The sequence below is a fragment of the Scardinius erythrophthalmus genome (genome assembly GCF_964197995.2).
Source record: "Scardinius erythrophthalmus genome assembly, chromosome: 3".
Classification (NCBI taxonomy): Eukaryota; Metazoa; Chordata; class Actinopteri; order Cypriniformes; family Leuciscidae; genus Scardinius; species Scardinius erythrophthalmus.
Window position 1 is genome coordinate 47338228 of NC_138223.1, and position 22410 is coordinate 47360637.

A 22410-nucleotide genomic window follows, 5' to 3' on the forward strand; every position below is an offset into this window, starting at 1 on the left:
CCAATGGAAGAGAGCGAAGGGGCGTCGTCCATCTTTTTTTACAGTCTATGATTTAAACTATGACATTTGTTTATTTAGATTAAAAAAGGAACAATGTACATTAATAAACATTCATGAATGTTAATGTACCCTAATTAGCCTGAATGCTAGTTTTCATTAGGTAGTTCCTTTGCCAGATGTTGTTAGGCATAAAAACTAGAGAAAAGACCATTATATGAAGTTTTGTATCTGTAATTGCATCATGAGAACTGAAAGCAAGTTTCTGCTTTACTGTATTTAAGGCCTTTTTAGATTACTAAATTAATTTAAGCACATGAAAACATTTAGATAGTGAGCTAATTGATGCTGAAACACGTGAACCTGTATGACATCCAGAATGATGTGCTCATACCTCAACCTCTGACGATACAGAATAGTGTTGAACACTATTCATCAACAGCATCCATACAGCACAGAGAAGTAGTACAAATTACAGTGTATCAGTTTGAAACATCACTAGAAAATACATGTGGAATCTTATTTGAGTGTTAGTTACAAAAGTTGCAAAGTGCACCAAAAAATTCATACTGGGGAAAAAAAAAACTGTTCATACTGTTGAAAGAGTTTCACCTGGTTATTTAGATTCCCTGACAAGAGTTCATACTGGAATGAAGCCACACCACTGTCCTTGCAGTATATCAGTATATCACACAGTGAATAACTGGAGTCCAATACAAACTTCTTTTTTTCAATTTTTATTCAGTCAGTGTTTTCTTTATAAAATTACAAGTATTTTGGACGGAACAATATTATGAAGATTTATTGAAAGTTCGCAAGATATGTTTCATTTTCTGTAATCAACAAATGTTTATACAATTATGTAGCACATCCTTCTTTGAGGAGGCTATTCTCGACTTCAGAGATGCCGATGTACTGGTCCTTGTATTCTTTCATTTGACTTTCCTGTCTTGTCGGCCAGTATTCAATCCAGGTGTGCTCTCCCAAGATGTACTGCAGACTAAAACAACAGAAAAGTGAAGACATATATGACTTGGCGACACATGAATCATTTCCAGTATAAGGGTCAATGACAAAGAAGAATGTACAAGGTGATAAAAACCATTGTATTAAATTGTGTTATGTAGCTTGATGCTAATTGTAGCTCTAATGCACCTGTTGTGCCAGGAGCAATATCTATTTCACGATCTATTTTGTTAAAAGAATTCACATAAAGTCCCAAGAATACATTTTTGTTTCTTTTCTAGAAAGACTTCAGATAATAGGTGGATTAATGTATAGTGGGATGAGAGTGCTATTAATGGGCAAGCAATGCAATGCACAATATAGGCTAATAATGGCGGAATACAGCCAAAAGAATAATGAAGATTAAGTCTCATTCACGGCAGAAGTGTGAAAGGTTTGTTGTGTGAAAACAATAGAACATGAATTGCGCAGTTCTCGTCAGACATTACTCATTACTTTGCCACTGTTGCCTTTGGCTTGCTCAGTTGGGGATATTTCGGGGATATTTAATTTTATTTTATCAATCAATAAATTCCACTAGAAACAAACCTTGTTGTATTATTTTAATTTAATACTGTGAAGCTGCTTTCATACAATCTGTATTGTGAAAAGCGCTATACAAATATACTAGACTTGACTTGACTTGACTCAGTAGACTGCAAATGGGTGTTTAAAGGTCAATAAAATCTTTAAGTAGCATCTTATCAGCCTTCTCTAAAAACTCACGACATGGTCTTAAAAAATGCTTCATAAGATATCATCCTCAGATTGAAACTGAAGCATGACCACACTTGTGGCTTCAATTGTGGTTACACGTTGTTATACTACAATAAAATAATATTTTTATACATTCAAACATTTTATTCTTAATAGTTTTATGTTTGAGCTTATATATCTCCATATTAATTACAGTTAAGGGGTTAATTCCGAAAATGTGTTCATTATAGACGTGTATTCAAGCCATTTTTTTTCTAAACTATATTTCTTAATGCGTCTCTTAAATAACGGAACAGAACTGAATAAATTTGAACAAAATTGGAGCTTCAATTCACTGAGCCAAAAACAAGCTTGTACAGACTTTAAATACTTAAAGTTCAAGCAAATCCTGTTATTCACAGACACAGAGTGGACACTTACGTTCCTCCGAGCTTTGGCAGGTCAGTGGATTTGCCCATGATGAGGTACGACTTGCCTTCTACCAATCCCAAATGATCTCTGCAACTGGGACGACCCAAAAATGGTCTGACTCTCCCCTCAACATCCTCATCAGTGCCTGCAGGACAGAACAGTGTTTAGGACACACTTTCACTGCATTTCATGCTGAATATGTATTTAAGAGAAAAAAAATGCATTTAACAAGAATCAGACACATTTCATGAGCATGGAGAGAACATTGAACCGTACCTTCTTTCAGCACTTGCTCCACCTTCAAGTGATAGATGTCAGAGTCCTGTGCCAGATCCATCCCCACCACTGAGACTTTATAAACTGTCGAACATACATGTTATATCGTTATCTACATGTAGAGCTGTAAGGCTCAGGCTCAAACTTTTTAAAATTGCATTTACACAAGGGTTTAAAGAGATTGTTGAGTTAACAGCTCAGTGGAAGGGAGTATATTCAGTGCATAACAACATAGATTTGTGTCTGTTCTTCAGTTCACAAGTAAAATGTATGGTGTGTGCCATTTTAAGAGCATAACAGACATGGTCATTATAAAAAGAGCATCAGATAACATTGCATTAAATAGGGTTTTTTCATTGTCGATTCTTTTTTTCTTTTTGCCGATTCTGATACCGGTTGTCGATTTCTTTCTCTTTTTTTTTTCAGCAAATGTATTGTTTATTTGCTCTATAACAGGCCTTAAAAATATATCTGTAACCATTTGAAATTAGAGACAACAAAGATGCATGAGCAATTGTCTTTGATTTGAATTAGGTTTGTATAATTTAATGCTTAAACACAAAGCATCGCAGCGCTTATAAACAGGCATTATATGCATTATATAACAGGATTTATACATCCATTAACTTTGAAAAGAGCCGTGTCAAGAACTTTCTTTTTGCATTCCAATGAAAAAAGGAACATTAAGGATTAGAACAACATGAGGGCGTGTAAATAATAAAAACACATTTACCATAATCCATGCCAGCTTCACAGGCTTTATTCAAACGCTCCCCATCTCCAACACCATTTTTCTTCTGGTAACTGCAGTTTTCTGTGTTAAGAGAAGTTAACAGTTCATACGGTTCTTTTTCCTCATTCACATTCAAGAGTAAATTATAACTGAATTTTTAACTCTTTTTCCAAGGGTTAAATCTAGATGTAGAGGAGGTGATTTCAGTCATCCTCAACCACCTGTTCAGCTAATTAAAAGCCAGACTGTTTTAAGTTCTAAATTTAGTAAATCATTTCTGACACTGACCAGCATTACAAGTGGACAGTATGGAATAATAATAAAAAAAGCTACAACGCTACAGGATGTGGTCGTATTGTGTTCTTATGTGTGTGTGAGAGAGAGAATACCTTCTGCACACTGGCACATGTCTCCCTTACACAGTCTGTATATAGCGCCATCTGCCCGCTTAGGGTGGAAGTACTTTTTACAGCGTGCATCTGGAAAAGAAACACATTCATGAGTTTAATTAATTTCATGAAATGCAAATGCAATTTTGACCAGGTGTGACATAGTCAGGTGCGACTTATTTCCTGGAAAATGTGTTAATATTGTTACAATACTTGCTTAAAAAAAAAAAAAACATCCAAATGAAGATTATTCAAATGCATTATTGAGGCAAATCACTGAATGGACTTGTGTTGGACACTAAATGGACACTAAACAGAAGTGTGTGTATGTGTTTATGCACGTGCACAAAAAAACTTACCGGGTGAGTAATATTCATATATTGTGACAGCGGCAGGTTGAAGCAGACCCACATCAAGTATCTTGTGCATTCTGAAGGAAATTCTTTGTGTATCTTTACGCAAAACCTAATAATACAAATAACACAGCAAATGTATGATTACATATATTGTGCACTGAAAGCAACAAATAGTTAAAAAATATCCAATAAAAAAATAAATCTATAGCTACATTTACACTGCAGTCGCTTGTCGTATAGTTGTACATTCTCTTGTGCTTTAAAATATTGTGTGAAATATCAATATCATACTCATAAGTGAAATAATTAGCACTTTGGAACATCTGTCAGCCAATCAGAATCAAGAATTCAACAATTGCTTACAGAAATATAAAAGCAAAGCACATAGTTTTCAGGTCCAAAAAAAAAAAAGAGATGGAAATGATCAGGCAACGCAGTCTGCTGAAATACCTTATCTAAGTAGAGGATGAGGGATCCCCGCTCTGACAGCACTTTGTCCATCTCAAATTTCTGAATGTATCTCTCCTTCCCTGTGGACAACTGAGGGCAAGAAAATGAGGGAAAAAATAAGCAATACATGATTCTAGAATGGAATTATTTACACAAATATGAAGCATCACTGCATCAGTTCATCAGTGTAATACCTCTTCAAGATCTTTGGTTTCCACTCTAAATCCCGTCGGTATGCCAATGTCCAGAATTGTCATGGTGGCATCTTTTTTATCGCTTTTGTAGCTGTGAAGGACAGATCCAGAACAAATTTTGTTTACAGATTTTGTAGGTCTTCATTTTTCCTCCATCAACTGATTCTACATTTAAGGCTGCTTCCACACTAGAGCTTTTTAGTATGCTTGATGCCAGAATTATTATATTGTAGTATAAAACAGAGCTGCTTGTCTCTGAATTAACTTTCTTTGAAGAGCAAGTTACATCTGCGTCAGAGCGCAGTGAAGTTTGAGTCTCCGCAAGTGTAACGGTGGTAACCAGCTGTTGCTAGTAATTGTGTTCATGAAAAGTAGTGAACTCCGACCAAGCAAACAAACCAAGTGTGAAAACAGCCTAAATGAGCACATGCTGATTAATTACAAATAAAAATGGTTCCTTGACATAAAAATAAACGTATTAGGAAATTTGTTCACATACAAGAAATCCATAGTGAGCTTGTAAGTTTCAATGACTCCTTCTTGTCTTGCTAAAGGCAAACAAATATGAAATAATTAACAAAAATCCAACACACATGGGTATTTTGGAGATGTCACTTTCTAAATTAATGGAAAGTGAATGAACTCTTTGTCAATCTTACCTTCAAAGTCTTGCTCCATTTTGACAGTCAGATCAAAGAATGTACAGTCAGACTTCTTCTCAACAGGTCTGGCGTAGTACAGCGTCAGAACCTGAAAAGAGCAGCACGTCTCAGATTAGATGTTCAAACGCTTTAATCTTGCTGTTGACCATATGAACGCTCATGAACACTCACTGAGAGAGTGGCTGTTCCAGTTCCTCTAGCCGTCACATTGAAGTCCTTGTTGATCTCCACCTGTTGAGTGAACACACGTACTCGAGTCAGCAGGATCATCAAATCCATGATGTAATGGAGATATCATTCTGAAGACCTTTTTGGAGAGGCTGCTCACTGCAGAGCCAGTGGGTGGAGCTTGACATCCAGCTCCCCGTCTTTGGACATAATGGGTGGAGCTTGAAGGTCCAGCCACACCCTAACTCTAACTTTAAGGCTGGTTTATACTTCTGCGTATGACCCTACTCCGAAGCCTCTACGCTGTAGACTACAGGTTCGTTTTTATTTATACTTCTGCGACGTTGTACGCGTTGACGTGGAATTACACATGCAGAGGGAGCATGTGAAACCCGAGGGAGGAGTTCTATCAGACCAATCACAGTGCTTGCAGTCCTCATAGAATTGCCATGTTGTTACGTTTTTGGAGAGGTGCACCTCAGGGTACGCGTGCTACACACAGCCTGCGACGTAGCTACGGCGTGAGTTCGACGCAGAAGTATAAATTGGGCTTCACCCTATTCCCTATACCTTAACCTACTAAGGTTAAGCTTCACTCAGTAGGTCCACATAGGTGGAGCTGGATTAGGGAAAGCTCCACCCATTTTGTTGATAGAGGGCAAGCTGGACATCATTTGGCTCTGCTGTGAGCACCACTTGTTTTATTGACCAAACACAACACTATTGACATAGACAACTAAATATGATAAATGACAAATAACATAACTATGATACAACAAAAACATCCGATTGAAAAATGTTGAAGCAGGTTGATGAGTTTAATCCTCACCTTGTCTGACCGTGTAAGATGCGCATTGTCTCTTTTAATGGTATATCTGACAGGTTTGCTTCTTCCTGCCACTGACAGCTCCACATCCAGATTGAAGTTTTGTTGGTCCTTCACCTGCGTGCGATACGCTGCCACGGCCTGGAACACCATGATGGTCGCCTGGAAAGTGCAGAACAGCATTCAAAGACAAGTTCTGCATCAGTTTATCACAGTCAGATGATGAGATGTTAGTGTACCTGTGTGGTGCCAGATCCACCATAATGAGACTGTTTTGAACGCAGCCAGTAAACTGCCTCTCCTGCTTTATCAAAGTCTTTGGCCTTCACAAGTGCCAGCACAGCATAGGCCGTCGCCTCCATTGAGTGATGATGCTGTCCAGCGACAGCCCAGGACCTACCGGCTGATTCAAACACAAAGCAGGAATAATAACAGGACTGTGTTCCTTTACTGTTATTGACACCAACAAACAGCAATCATTACACTGCAAAATGTTATAGTTTTTACTAGTGCTAGGTGGTATACCAGTTCATACCGAATATTTTTTTTATAATATGAATTTTTAATATACTGCAATAACAACGTTGGGAACACGGCACGACACTGTTTGAGAGGGTCTTTTCACTGTTGAACTGGTGATGAACAGCTTTGTGTGTTACTAAGCCTGACAGTGAAGATGGATAGGTTAAACTATAGTTGATAGCTGTCAAATTATATTACAGTGTTTGTCATACATTAGTTCACAATATCAACACATCCTTTTGGAAAATATAATTGTGGTTGGCATTGACAATGTTGAATAAAGTCGAATTGAGTCAAAATGCAGCGCGGGTGTTTTTATATGAATGTACCTGAAGTGAACTGATAGTCTTTAGAAAAGCTTCGATGTTATTTTAATTGAATCTTTCTTTATCTTGCCTGAAAAAGCAGCGTTTATAAGCGCTGCTGCTTTGTGTACAGTCCCAGCACTAATTTTTTCCATTATTTACACTTGGATTTTGGTTAGAATTGTTCCATGCTGTATAAAGCAAAACACTTTTTGATGACTTGTTACTGACCATCTCCTTTGTTGGAATGTTTCATTAAGATGTCTGTATTGAGTTTTTCAACATTGGCCATGGCGTAAGAAGTCATCGCAACAGCGTAAGGATTGGTCAGTTGTGGAAGTCGACCTTCTAAGAATGCAACAGCCTTCCTGATACTTTCAGCCAGACTCTATAAAAGAGTGTGTAAGAGGTTAAACCCAAGAGGGGGGAAAAATTCAACAGTTAATTTATAATTAAGTGTTTTTGATGAACAAAACCGTGGAAGAGCTGTACTTACACCAACTGATCCAGCACAGATCTCTCTGCCCTCTTGCATGGCAATCACAACAAAGGCTGTCAGAGAGGCATCAGCATCTAATCCTCGTACGTCACCCTGAAATAAAGCACAAATAAACATTATCACCAAAATTTGTTCTCTGATTAAAGGGAAATTTATAAAACATAATTTTCAACAAAAAAATTGAAAAAATTTTATGTGTTTTGGCCGTTCATTTCCACGACAACATCATTTTGGGGTCCTGAAAAAGCGGCATTTTTGAAAACGGGTTTCAAAGTGCAAGTTTTTGAAAACGATACCATCTCCGTGTAAACTACACAGATCTGAATTTGTGAAAAAGGTGATGTCTTGCGCTTTTGTATTACATGTTTAGTCTATATGCATAGTGAAGAGGGGTCATTTTTACAATATTGTCATCTGTATGTGAAAAATGCGAAGGAAAATTTTCCGATTTTAGTACATTGTCATGTACACGTGCCCTGAATCAGCAAATGCAGTCTGCTAAAATATTTTTTAATAAGCCTATCAAACCAATCAGTGGACAACAATTGAATCCATGCAGAACTTTAACAAACGGTGAGATAGTGACAGTATTACGCATTTCAAATGTATATGTGTACATAATTCATTCAAGTGTATTACACAACCAGAGTTTTATATTTAATAATTATCTTTAATATGCCTCCAGGGGCTCAGATTGTGCAAGCAGTATGCAAACTTATTCATTTAATTTTACACATAAATTGTAGTTAAGTTAATCAGTTATAGTTAAGGTTGGGTATCATTTGAATTTTAGCAATTCCAATTCTGATTCTTATTGATGCCCATTTTAGATTCCAATATGGTTAAAAAAAATTAAGTCAAACATTTAGATATCAAACATAACGGCAACAGATATATTATTACTGTCACTTTAAGACCTAATGCATTTTCGTTCTCAACTGTTTTTGTTCATAACCTATTTTAATGTAATTTTGTGTATTTGTCTGTTCAAGCGCAAGAAGACACAAAAGAGAGCTCAATTCAATTCAGTATTTGTGCCCTATATGAGAGGCAGCTTTTTGTGTGCACGCTCTGGAAAGTTTGAGTTCGAGTGCACACACAGAAATCGGTAAGCGGAATCGAAATTTGGATTTTATCACAAGTATCCGATTCCTGACCTTAGGTCTTCGATTCCAGAATTGAAATCGATTTTCGATTCCTAAACCTAGTCATAGTGACATTCAACTTACCACCATCTCTCCATGAACTACAGGTGCGTCCTCTTTAAAGGAGCCGTCTGGCAGTTGTTTTTGGAGAACCAGCCACTTGAGGGCGCTGCAGAGCACGTCTTCTTTTATATTAGCAAAGTTAATGGCCATGGCGAAGACTTTAGCCACATATGCTGTTAGCCTTTAATAGACAGAAACAAATGCAAATGAGTAACAAATAATAATTTGTTACTAATAATTATAAAATAATAAAATATGACGGAAGAAACTGGGCATGAAAATGCATAAAACAAATTAAATTGATTGAAATGAAAATACCATGTGCTGCTTGGCCTGTTTAACCAGGCTGCGTAGGATCCATCTTGTTTACGGTAACCCATTTGTAGTTGATAACCTAAATGCAAAATAAGTTAAAGAAAAAATATGTTGTTGTTTATTATTTATTCTATGTTTTTCTTTTATTTCAAATCATAGTCAAAATCTTTATATCTGTTGTATCCTGCTGACCTGTGTTGATATGGTTAATGGCATCACTACGGCGGTTCATGCCAACAGCCTCCCACTGATTGGTGCTGTCTAGATAATGAGTGGCAATAACAGGTAGAGTCATTTTGATCATGATCTGCTCTCCACATCCACTGGGCTGGACAATAAGGCGACCCATGAAGTCTCCACTGATGGCCTGCTCGACTGTCTGAGAGATCTCTTCACCTGGAAGGAGGAAAGAGGAGATGTAGGCTGAAAATTCAGTTTTTGTTATCTTTGTTATGATGAGGTGAATAGATTGGATCATTGTGGTTTGCTATTGGTTGATCTCATGTGATTGACCGGTTGTCCTGCCCTCTTTCAAGTTAATTTGGTTAAAGATTACGAGGGCATATTCTTCAATGATCAGCAAAGATAAATAATTTTCAATAAATACTGCAATATTCCAAAAAAAATTTTAAAACAATATCAAGTCTATCAAATCTGTAAAAACTCCGCGAATCACAAAAAGTGTATCGGTGAGAACACTCGTTTAAACAGCATACACACACCTGGACATGCAATGGACCGGACATAAATTAAGCCTTTAAATAAAAGGGTTATTGGGCTGTTTACACTGTCATATACAAAAGAGCCTGCACAGTGACAGGAAATAGAAATGAACTCAAAAAACCTGCCTAGGGCCTACCTTACACAACACTGACAGTGGACTTGCGCTCAGGATTAGAGCGGCTACGGACGAATTCTTTCTACACACACACAATATGACGTCACTCTAATGTTAAAAAAAAAAACATATTTTAACATATAAATAACACTTTTTTAATAGCCCACTTAAAGTGTTTTTTACAAATAAATGACTAAATTCTAAAAATGAATAGATGTAAATTAACCAAAATTTGCATTGAATTTACAATCCTGTTCCACACCCCTACTTCCCTCGCCCCTGGAATAATGGGTAAATTGTGCGATCCTGACACTCAGTAGGCTATGCCTACATGTGCAGTAAACATTTTGTCACTGGTAAGTCAAATATCCAAATGTCAGTTTTATATAGCTAAGCTATCCTGTCGCCGATTGTGTTCCCCTCCAGTGGGCGTGGTTGTCAGAGTAATATGATACGTTGCGCTCTGTCTCAATTACCTGTATCCACTTTTGTTTCTTTAAACGCTCTTGTTTTGGGGTCAACAGCTTATAAAAACTTAGTTCTGGGTTTTTTTAGCTTGTTTGCTGTACATCCTGTCACATAGTAGCTTTTAGACATTGTTCTATTTTTTGTTAGAAGTCAGAAATGACAAGGAGGCAGCTTCACCCAATACAAAGTTAATGAAGAGGGTTGGATTGTTCCCCCCATCCTTCCCTCGGCACAGACCATTTATTCTGTTTGCCTTAAAAGGACGAGCATATCAGAACAAGGTTGTCCCTGTCTCCACAAAGGAAGCGGAGGCTTGCTTTGCCCGTTAAGGGAAGTGGGCATTCGCATAATCAACTACCTCAACGACTGGCTGATTTTAGCTCAGTTTCGAGAGTTGGTATGCGAATACAGTAACCTTGTCCTTCAGCACCTAGCCTGATTGGGACCTTGGGTCAACTGGGAAAAGAGCTAGCTCTCCCCTGTATCTCTTTTCTTTCCCAAGACCGTGCTCTGTCAATGCTGAACTGCTTCAAACTCTTCAAGTGCAAGACAGCGTATCCACTGAAATATTTTTAGAGGCTCCTGGGGCAAATGGCATCCTCAGCCGCGTTCACACTGCTGGGGTTGATGCATATGAGACCGCTACAGCATTATTGGATGTGCTATTGGCCTTCAGGAGGCTTCAGGGCAAGCACCTGTTGATCCGGACAGACAACACAGCGACAGTGACGTATATAAATCGCCAGGGTGGAATCCGCTCTCATCGCATGTCACAACTCGCCCGCCATCTCCTCTTCTGGAGTCATTCACATCCTGGGCAACCTCAATCACTCAGCTGATGCGCTCTAGCGGCAGGTCTCGCACCGAGGAGAATGGAAACTCCATCCTCAGGTGGTCCAGCAGTTCGCCTCCCAGGAATCCTCCTATTGTGGCATGTATGCACTAGCGCACAGCTGGCCCCAAGGCCTTCGCAAATATGGGTTTCCCCCAGTGAGCCTCATTGCACAGACTCTGCGCAAGATTAGGGAGGATGAAGAATAAGTTCTAATGGTTGTGCCCTATTGGCCCAATCAGACTTCTCAGACCTCACACTCAAGGACCTTCTTTCTCAGGGATAGGGCACAATCTGGACGGGATGAGGAGGAATTCAGAGGCATATCACCAGAAGTGATAGATACCATCATTTGAGCCAGAGTCCCCTCCACTAGGCGGTGTATGCCTTGAGGTTGTGCATTTTCACTACGTGGCACATCTTTGAGTGAACCATGACACTGTGGATGGCAGATCTTTGTGGAAGCATGACCTGATACTTAGATTCCTGAGAGGCGCACAGAGTTTGAATTCTCCAAAACCTCGCTTCATCCCCTCTTGGGATCTTTCTCTGGTCTTATAGGCCCTGCAGAAAGATCCGTTTGAGCCTTTGCTATCAGTGTTGCTTAGCGCCCTTTCCATGAAGATGGCCCTCCAGATTGCGCTCACATCTCTCAAGAGGGTGGGAGACCTAAAAGCCCTGTCAGTTAGTGAATGGTGCCTGGAATTTGGGCCGGCTTATTTACATGTTATCCTGAGACCCCGACCTGGATATGTGCCCAAAGTTCCCACTACCTTCAGGGACCAAGCACTCCTGATGGGGGAAACCCACCCTTGTCTCTGGTGTGAGTTGCCGGGGGGACGGACGAACTCGCTGCCAGCCGCCTGGGTGCTGGAAGGGCGGCTGCCATCCGTGAGGGAGTGGAGGAGTCGCTGCCGTGAGCCGGAGAATAATATCGTCCGCCATGATGGGGAGAAGCAGGGAACGGGGGACTCCTGCCATCTGACTGAACCCGGAGGAGCCGTCGCCGTCCACCAGGCGGCTGAGGAGTGTCGAGCCGTCCACCGAGTGCTATCCAGCGCCACAGCCAGGCACTGCGGAGAAGATCACACAGCTGGTGGAGGACCGGATGGCAGTGGTTGTGGAAACCGGACCAAGATTTAATTAAATTTTTTCTCTCTCCCCTCTCTCCCTTCTGTCGCTCCTCATGCTTCCGTCTCCTTTTCTCTCGCCTCGTCTATCCATACCCCCAGGTGCTGGGTGACATGAGGCCGGTGGCGTATTTAATGATGAGTGACACCTGCGCGACACACCTGTCTCGTATCTCTCACGGCCCTTGACCTCGTCCTGCTCGCCACACTAACCAATTGATTGAAGATAAAGGCTTCATCTCTCTTAAACAAAACATGTATTAAACGTTTAAGAAATAATCATTAAACATTCATGAAAACGTCTTTTTCCTCACCAGTAATCGAGATGTAGGTGTTAGCAGGTGTGCCTGGAACCCGATCTTCTGGCATTTCAGCTCTAACAACTAGAGGTTTCTCCCCTGTTCCAATTGGGTTGAGAAACAGAGAAGAACAGGAAGACAAAAGAAGAGTAATGAGTTATCAGGGTAGTCAGATTTTGTATTCTTTTGGTGAGTATTGAGCAAGAAGAGCAGTTGATTGTGATCTTGATTGGCAGGAACTATAATGATATTCGTAGATGTTTTTGTCTTGACTGGATAGAAGTAAAATGACATTAATTCAATGATTTTATGAAGTATAAAGTTTCCATGGTTCACAGTAAATCTTACCATCCTTAACAGGATTGAGCTCCACGTTTGGTCTGTGTAATGGAACCAGCACACCCTCAGACTGAGAGAGAGAAAGAGAGTTATCTACCCGTGGTGCTCTAGATAATCTATTAAAAATATGACAAACATCTATAGATTATTTTGAAACAAATGACCAAATCAAATTAAACAAGATTCCCATCAGACGTACCACCACCTTCAGGGTCTTTCTCACTCCATCAGTGTGGACAGAATCATATGCTGCAGCTTTCACCTCAATCATGTGATTTCCCAGAGTCATGGGAATAATCACATATGAAACCGCTATGCTGGAGTCTTTGTCAACGTTTACTACTGTTCTGTATTTGCCTTTCTTACTGGCAAAGCTGCAAACATTTTCTGCCTCCATAAACTCCACACGCACCTGTGAAAACAGAAGAGCGAGACACAAATCTCTTCAATATCTTTAGAGGATATAAAAAGTAAATCAAATAAGCAAAGTGTGATAGACATTTCTGTTTTAGCAATAATCAGTATCCTACACCTTTTTTTCAGTTTGAGTCACATAGAGCTTAAAATCTGAAATGACTCAGAATCCATGTATCCTGTCATTAGTAAATTATTTGACTTAAGCATAAATGGTTATTTCGATGCACGTGGTTTTAATGTATACCATAAATCTAAATGTCTTTTTCTAAATTCAAACCAAATCTACCTTCTGCTTCTTTGGTGTGTAGTTGTGAATAATGGCCTTGATTTCCAGTTGTTCACCGCGCACAGCTGAATAAGGGATCTTGAGGTCAATGAATAAGCTCTTAAAAACGATCAGCTCCTCAGGTTCTGCCACACAGATGCCTTTGAGGAGGAACACAGACACACAGAAGGGTTTAAAGCAGCAGCTCCTGGATGATGATGATGTTTTTCAGATCATATATCCTGTGTTTGCAGCTTCATCTTACCAAGTGTTGGTGACAGACTGACAGCCAAGATCTGCCAGGTAGTAATAGAGTCTTTCAGGTAGATATCTTTATCTTTGACTGGTGCTGGACTGGGATATGAGAAAATTACATTTAAAAATTAGAAATTTTCAAGAAGTCTTCTAGGTTGTTTACCATTTAAATCTGTATCAGGCTAAAAGCTCCATAAGCCAGGCAGCCTAAAAGCATTATGCCTCACCAGAACAAGATTCAGGTGTTTTTGAAATGTAAGCAAATTAAATACTGTTGTCACACAATTTGTATTCTGCACTCCTTTCCATTATTTTGAAATTGTGTCTCCAGCTCTAATACTTATCACTGGTCTTAAACCTACACCATAGTTGGTTTGCTATTAGACATTCCCATTACTGGTTTCCTATCAAATTTCATGAACGAAACTAGTGGAAGTCATTTCATGTTGTTGACGTCTAATCAGTTTTTTTGCATCTAAAAATATACATTCTAGTGGGAATCAGTGCATGAAATGCATAATATCAAAGTTAATTAAGAAACAATGCATGATCTTTGTTTTGTGAGTGGGACTTAATTTACAGCTTTTGTCTCCTACTCACCAATTCTCACATAGATCAATCTCTTCCCAAAGCCAACTCTCAGGGAACTGAGTACGTGACACAATCTCATCAGAATCTGTATAATAGTCATCATCATCATCACCTGTTGTAATATAAAAAAAAAAACAATAACACATCAGATAATGATAATCAAATAAATTACATTATTATTCTCTCTAATGACTATCCACTTTCATTATTATCCACAATTACTTCTTTCCAAAGTACCCAAGATTCAAAAAATCAGTATTACCGGTAATCACTGCCACCGGATTCATGCAAGCTGCTCTTTACTGTATAAAGCACTATTGACTTGACTTAAATGTGGGAAAATGGACATGACAGTTGTGAGAGTGTGTTACGGTTGAGGGAACGTCACTGTAAAGCCTTTAGATTTTGAGACAGAGTACTGCACGAGATGGTAGAGCCATCTAGAAGCTTAAGGAATTGCAACAACCTTTATCAATTTCTACTTACTGCGAGCCAGAATCATCTCCTCTTCTTCTGTCTTCATGTTTTTGCGGGTCTTCATCTCTTCGCAGCATTGCAGGAAGGCCTTTGTGCACTCTGGCCCATCTACAATGTAGGTGGCTCTTTTTTCACAGGTGTAGCCAAGTTTATTATCCCTCATCCCATCATAGCAGCACTGCTTCAATTCACCAGAGTATTGACCAGCTGAGAAGATCATGAACAATGAGGGGAATAGGAGAACATGGTGAGAACTACTGGAGGGAAAGATGGAATTCCCTAAGGGCTCTCGATCTTTAACACGGTAAAAAAAAAATTAAAAAAACAGAAGATCTTTTCTGACTTGAATGGCACGAGTAAAATCTGAGTAAATTCCAGTTCCTCACCCAGTGTACCAGTGATCTGCAGGAGACTCTCAGCTCTTCGTTTTCTCTTTTCAGGGACGGGACACTCAGGCACTAGAGGACAATTCATTTGAATAAATTAGCATATTGTACAAAATTATATAAAAGAACCCAAAAGCATTCATTAAACCATTCAAATTTGTATATAGATATTCCAAAAAAACAGGTAACCAAGACACAAGGAACCAGACAACTCAAGTGGAATTTATAGTAAACATTCAAGACCTGACCAAAGGATGCAACCCTTGGGAATCTCTGTTTAGTACAAATAAAAATGACTTACTTATTCTGGTGTCGGTTCCTCCTGCAGTGTGTGACTCAAACATCAGACCTGCATCACTGAAAACCCCCATACTCTCCCTTCCACCTCCTGCCGTACAGCCGGTGTCATGCTTCTCTATGACGTCCCAGATCTGAAGGTGCAAAAAGACACCAGTTACATGCGGTTTAATCAGAGCTGATTGTGCCATGACGTCTGAAGAATGTGCTTCACCTGAGTCTGAGTGAGTCTGTTCTTGTTAAGGACATGCACAGCCTTGTCAACCACCACCAGCCCAACTCTAGCTCCAGGATCTCCAGTTATCTGCAGCTTGACCAGATCTCCTGTGCCATAGGTATTCATCTTCTTGCCCTTCACCTGAAGCTTGAGCTGTTAAAACGAGAGACACTGAATCAGATCTAGTTGATGAGCATGTCAATCATTTCTTGTGATGGTTGACCCACCGTTCCCATGCACGTGTCCTTCACGTCGACCCAGACTGAATCAGACACCACCTCAGTCGAGCCCACATGGTAATAAGCCACAAAGCGGAAGGACGGCACCATGTCTTTGGTTACAGGTAGAGACAGAGTCACTAGAGTTTGTCCTCTCCTCTTGAACCTGTCTGCTTGAACAATCTGACCTTTACTTAAGATCTGAAAATGAGACAGACAAGTGTAAAAGACATAAGCACTTTGAACAGTTTCAAACACAAGCTGTAGTATCAAATATTGATGTAATTGATGCATTGATACTGGTACACTGGATGAATAACAAATAACCATAATCTTTACCATGTATGTGTAATCTTGATCTTTGACTCCTGGACTTCGTCCAGTGTTGAGATTGACTTTCATTTGATCACCGATCTGAAGCTCTGCAGAATCAATGCCGATGTGCAGGTAGTTGTTGGAGCCGCCTTTGGGAATGTAAGCGAGAGCCGTCATCTTCTTCACTGCCTGCTGTCCTTCTGTTAATTGTGGATCTTTGGTTTTTGCCTGAAATAAATTAATAAATATATTCCTGCTGATTCACAGCAACTACAAATAACTGTAAACAAACAGCTTGTTTAACATTTATTCAATGCCTTACAATGATATCTAGATTGGGGGATCCTCCTGGTGTGTTAATGGTTACTTTTGCAATACCATTGGCTGTTGTTTGACCTCTGACTCCTCCAGGATTGACCTCCACTTCCACTTTTCCAGCAGGAGTCTGGTCAGGATTTGTTACATAGACCTTTTATAAAACCAAGACCAAAAAAGAAAAAACTTCATTCATCATCATGTATATTAATATATTGTTAAAATGGTTCTTCAGTTCCTATAACCCTTCAAGCAGTGGTTTATACCGAAATATCGAAAGGCATCCCAGGTTTGAAGAATTGTGGTGTTTTTTTGAAGTGGATGGTGTACGGTGACGTCACAATCTGAATGCCTCTCCTTTCTGCTTCCACCATTTCACTGCCTGAAACACACGCGCGCACACACACACACACAGGATTAGCCTCTCATATTAATCACACACAGGCATGTAAACATACAGATGTACAGTATCTGTTGAGTCTTACCACTTTCTGTTAAAAGACTGGCTGAAACATAGATTGATTGTCCAACCAGCTGGTTAATGTCTGGAAAGGTCTTAGTGATCATCTCCCTGGTCAGTTCTGCTGTACCTTCTCCTTCCCTAATCTACTCACATGAGAAAGACTTTAACATCAGTCTACAAGACAAGGTAAAAATGTATTTAATGTTTTAAGTCCCTCTTTAGGGGAGGAGAAATGAGATTGATCCCAACTTGTAAACTCTTAAATTTCTCTCACCTGGACTTTTTGAAGAGAAGAAGGAATACTTGTTTTCTTCTCACCGTCCATCACACCAAACATCACAAACGCATTTCCTTCCACCTTCTGTCCAAACAGGTACCTATAAAAGCACAGACAATTTCTGCTGTAAAAACTGAACGGTGACGACTGTCCCTGATCCACATCCACTTTCAACACAATGCATTTCAGTCATATTAAACAATACTGTATATCTGAGTTGAATAAAAAATGTAGGCTACCTGATGCATTTTAAAAAGTTAACACAGGTTATGCATTCTGCATAATAAATGGCTATAGTACTATATAAGTGTATTCATTCATAAATTAGCATTAAGCAAGATTAATAAACGCTGTAAAAATATTTGTTTGTTTGTTCATAATACCTAATGCAATAATTATCTGAAATGTTACCACACATTTTATAGTGTAGATCTATCGGGAAGTGACTGAAACAATACTACTACCAGTAAAATAGAGAATAACCACAACTCGAAAAATTACACCCTTTGGAGACTAAGATAAATGTCTTTCCAGACAGTACAGAGTCGGCCCATATCCGGCCCACATCTGGACTGTGGTATCCACATGTACTAGATGTGGACCGACACTATGTTGCTGTCTGGGTTAGTTGATTTGGAAGTTATACTATCTCAAACACACTGGAATCGCAGGACCAAGTTTTGGTTGCTCATTGTACATTATTTCAGTTAACATACAAATCTATTTTAAATCAGTATGTTCACTTATCATAGATTTATTTTCAATACAATGAAGCAGAATATTATGTCTTACTTGGCTTCAATGTCGACTGTCAGGCTCTCATCACCCACATAGAAGAATGACTTACTGGGTCTTAATTTCACTTCAAATGTTGGAAGCACTATAAACCAATCCAGAGAAAAGACACAAATAAACAAATACATTATTTTAATTATCGCATTTTTACACAACATACAGTTTTCTGACACACATCTTACCATATTCTTTGACCTCAAAGTCAGCAGTAAATTCCTTCTGAGGGGTGTTGGCGAACCGGGTGACCACCTTCCAGATCCCAAGACTGAAAAATACAGAACACATCCAGAAACATACAGATGTCTGATTTCATAACATCAAAACAGATGATAACAGATCATTAACAGAGTTTTACTGCTGTGTTTATTGATAAATCATTATCCAGTATTGTCCTGAAGTACACACCATAGACCAGGGTTCCTCAATTCGTTTTTACCAAGAGCCTAATTCTTTCAACAATACATAGCCAAGGACCACTGACCTCAATGCTATGAAATGGAGTTTGATGTTATCAGTTTTACAGACCGTCGTGGTCTGCATGCACAAACCACACATTGGCTTCACGTTGTTGTCCATCCACTTTGGAATTGTCTATTTTTAGTCACTACTTTTTTTTTTCCTCACAATTGCGATTGCTTCGAGCTTTTTTTTTTTTAATGATATTCAAACAATAAATACTGTTTTTGCACACAATTTAACAGTGACGCTGCTTTAGAAATATCAGCGATTTCACGCCAGCAACATGATTACAGTGATGTTACACTGCCAGAAACATTTGACTTCAGCGCAGACCCTCAGACCAAACATTTGTCTCTCGTGGGCCGCCTATTGAGGAACCCTAGCATAGACTGATAATATGTGCGGTCCATTCACTCGGGTTTAATATCTTCAGTCCTGTCAGCGTTTCACACACCTGGCAACCTCAGGAATGGCGTATTTTCCAGACTTAATCCCTTTCAATGGATATATCTTCTCTGATGAAAATGTGATGCCTTGTGGATTCTTAAGAAACAGAAATCAGTATCAACACTGTGTTTTCTGAGATCGTCAGTCACATGCTCATTACAGCTGAAATGTCACAAATGAATGAATATGTGAATGTATTTGTGAACCTATATAAGTGTGTACCATGATCTCCACCGTGACTCCAGACTGACTGAGTGGTTTCAGGTTGGGTGTCAGAGAGAAAATTCTGTATTGAACTGAAAGAGAGATCAAAACAAAAAATTAAATACTTTGTTTAAAAGTTTTAACTGCTTGTTATTTAATTTTTTTACATATTTGAGACACTTGCCATTCAGTGTGTAAAAAAAATGATACCATAAACATTTACTGTGCATTATTATAGCAACAAAAATCCAGTAGGCTTGTAACGGCTGAATAAACGGTAAAATTAACTTTTTAACGGCATAGCTTATATTTCAACATATATTACACATGCTTTTTTTTAGTTTAGCTTGAGACGGCTTGAGGCAAAATGCAATTTATTATCAATTGTCTGTGATAATCACTTGTCTGTGAACTTTCCAAAAAGCAAATGCAGCCCTTTTGTGGAACAGTCCAGAGGCCATTCACACTCCATCTGTCCTATATTTAATTGCTAGTATATGTGCAAAACTACACAATCTTTATGATGTCACTCTATATTTTCCATGTTTTTAGCACTGAATCGTACTAAAAGCAAAAACTGAAATATAAGTTCAGATTTTTACCCCTGATACACATAGCAATCAGTTTAATAATAAACAGGATTATGTCATGCTTATGTATAAAGTGCACATTGTGCTTTATGTTTTCCAAGTTTTAGCACTGAATCGTACCTGTGCTAGCAGGCGTGTAGATGGGCTTGTCTGTCTGTACAAATATATATCCAGACTGGAATGAGACCATGACCACTTTCTCCATGGTTTTGGATGGAAACTGAGCTTGTAGATACACATACTGCTTCTCCAGAGGATCCTCAGAGAACAACTTCTGATCATCAGGGATCTAGAGAACAGAACATGAATTCGTCATTTGCAAATTTTGATGAAAAAAAAAAGTAACAATTTACAAACTGAATTGTACAAGTGTAGATGATGAATCACACACTTACACAAGCAAAAAACAAAAAAAAAAAAAAGTGTCAAAGTGGCATCACCTTTATATCTGTAAGGATCTGGTAATTGTTTTGTGCAGTCAGTGTCACTGATTTGGACAGTATCTCCTTGTCTTTCTTTGGGTGGTTTTTCACTGTGATCTTTACATCAAAAGATCCTCCAGTGTAATCCTGAGCCTCCACAAACACGTTCTCTGAGGAACCCACTCTCAGCAAATTAGGAGCTGACAGAACAAACCTGAGGAGATCAAATCACAGCGTTTGAAATCTTAAACTGATTATTAGTAACTCTATGAGCAAACGGTGTGTTTAATACTCACAGCGGGTCACACAGTGTGAGGAGGGGTGAGGAGAGAAGAACAACAGTCAGACACAGCAGCTTCACCTCCATCGTGTCTCTGTGTGTGTGTGTGTGAGTGTGTGTGAACCTGCAGCAGCTCAGATTTATACCCGCCTCCGTCACCCTCAAAGTCCAAACTGCTCTCTCTCTCACTGACACCCCTCTTCCCATCATGGCTATTAGGCAACACGTTTGGGAAGGGGAGGATCTTGGAAAGATTTTCTTTGCAGGATTTCCAAAATTACGAAAGAAGCGCCAATAGTTGCACTTAAAATATTGTGTTTATTAGTATTTGTGTGTGAGGGAAAAGTTTATTATCAAAATGTATTATGACGAAGCTGTGTCTCAATATCATTTGCATTTGTCAGTTACCACTATTTATTTTTTTAAACATGTTTACATGCATCCCTGCAAACTCAAACCAAGGAAATGACATACCCAGACTATTATGGTTGCAATTCATGAACACTCTGAACTATAGGCATAATTGCCTTCCTTAAAGAAGATACTTGGTAGATTGCATTCCAAAAGTCCCAAATAAAAATATTCATTAGATAACTGTACTGTATGTCATTATGTGTTTATGAGTCTGACATGCACTTTACTCATGTAACATAGATGCAACTGCTGTGTAAAAAAAAGCATGTTTCAGTGTGTGTGGTCTTTCTTTTCTTCATAGAAAACAGTAAAAACAGAGATGTGGTCAAACTCTTAAAGAGTTTGTGAGTTCTCAGCAGTGCATTTCAGATTTCCCATAAATCATTATTCTTCATGTGTAAATACAACCTTTGGTAAATTGGCAGCTGCTCTATTGATCTTTCAGGGGTCGGGAGAACTATTGAACTGTAATTTCATGAAAATGTGCTCAAGCTACGCTGGAATGAGGTTTGTTGACGAATGTGTTTTGCTCAACATTTAACTTTTGTAACACTGGCAGGAACAAAAGAGCTGGCAGGTGTAGAACGGATCTATGTGCAGGGTTTATTATTGCAAACAAACAAAACATAAAGAACTAGTGCTAAGGAACACAAAGCACCAGGGAACATGAGGATCAAAAGAACACAGACCATCAACAACGAACAAGGAAACACAAGGGCTATTTATACACTAGATAACAAGGGCTAACAAGGGACAGGTGAAGGCGATTAGTTGCTATGGGAACAAACAAGGCAAACTATAGAAACTAATAAGGCAGGCACTGAAACAAAGGAAACAGGAACTAAACACAGGAACAATGCAAACTAATATACTTCAAAATAAGAGTCCACAAGACAGGGGCTGCGTCCCAAACCACATACTTCCAGTAAGTATGTCCGAATCCTTAGTATCCATAAAAGAGTAGGCGAGAATTACCTGGGTGACGTACTAATTCTCGCGAGATTCGGATGTGCGTATACTTATAGTGCGTTCGAATATGCCTACTTACCTACTATAATGTAGGAGAAAACAGTATGTGGATGAGTAGTATGTCTGAAACCAGAGTATTCATAAAGAGTAGGCGAGAAGTTCCCGGATGACTTACTGCTTCAGCCCAGATTCTGAAGCGCCCATAGGTGGATACTTTTCTATCCCAGGAGGCCACGGGAGAGGATACGTCATAATCGAACATTGCGGAGATCAGGGTGTTTTCAAATGTGAGTAAACACGATTCCTTGTGTTAAAATCGGATGTGTTAAACTACTGTAAACTGTTGAATTGTTTAAGGTGTAAAGATGTTAGAAATTATAGTTGTGATTTTCCTGTAA

The 22410-nt window shown here is 39.0% G+C and overlaps 1 protein-coding gene across 1 annotated transcript; it reads right to left on the bottom strand.

Moving 5' to 3' along the window:
* Positions 1–713: 713 nt before the first annotated feature.
* Positions 714–20813, bottom strand: LOC308688216 (complement C3-like). The gene is made up of 41 exons (XM_081361141.1): positions 20646–20813; positions 20368–20563; positions 20048–20216; positions 19356–19429; positions 19141–19229; positions 18410–18492; positions 18225–18312; positions 17430–17532; positions 17178–17298; positions 16959–17074; positions 16700–16846; positions 16402–16605; positions 16072–16263; positions 15842–15997; positions 15632–15761; positions 15331–15402; positions 14954–15151; positions 14477–14579; positions 13887–13975; positions 13643–13782; positions 13139–13351; positions 12949–13009; positions 12616–12699; positions 9226–9429; positions 9037–9112; positions 8740–8899; positions 7508–7603; positions 7243–7399; positions 6424–6587; positions 6188–6346; positions 5362–5421; positions 5188–5278; positions 5028–5076; positions 4529–4619; positions 4335–4424; positions 3888–3993; positions 3529–3618; positions 3140–3220; positions 2407–2490; positions 2140–2275; positions 714–997 (listed from the first exon to the last, which is right to left on the bottom strand). The coding sequence occupies exons 1-41, from the start codon at positions 20714–20716 to the stop codon at positions 856–858; spliced, it is 4935 nt and encodes a 1644-aa protein (XP_081217267.1). The 5' UTR covers positions 20717–20813; the 3' UTR covers positions 714–855.
* Between the last annotated feature and the right edge of the window lie 1597 nt (positions 20814–22410).

Coding starts and splice junctions, on each gene's coding strand:
- LOC308688216 (XM_081361141.1), bottom strand. CDS start 20,716: ATGGAGGTGAAGCTGCTGTGTCTGACTGTTGTTCTTCTCTCCTCACCC. Junction 3,994..4,334: donor TCATCCTCTACTTAGATAAG/GTATTTCAGCAG, acceptor TTGTATTATTAG/GTTTTGCGTAAAGATACACA. Junction 2,491..3,139: donor TGAAGCTGGCATGGATTATG/GTAAATGTGTTT, acceptor TATGTTCGACAG/TTTATAAAGTCTCAGTGGTG.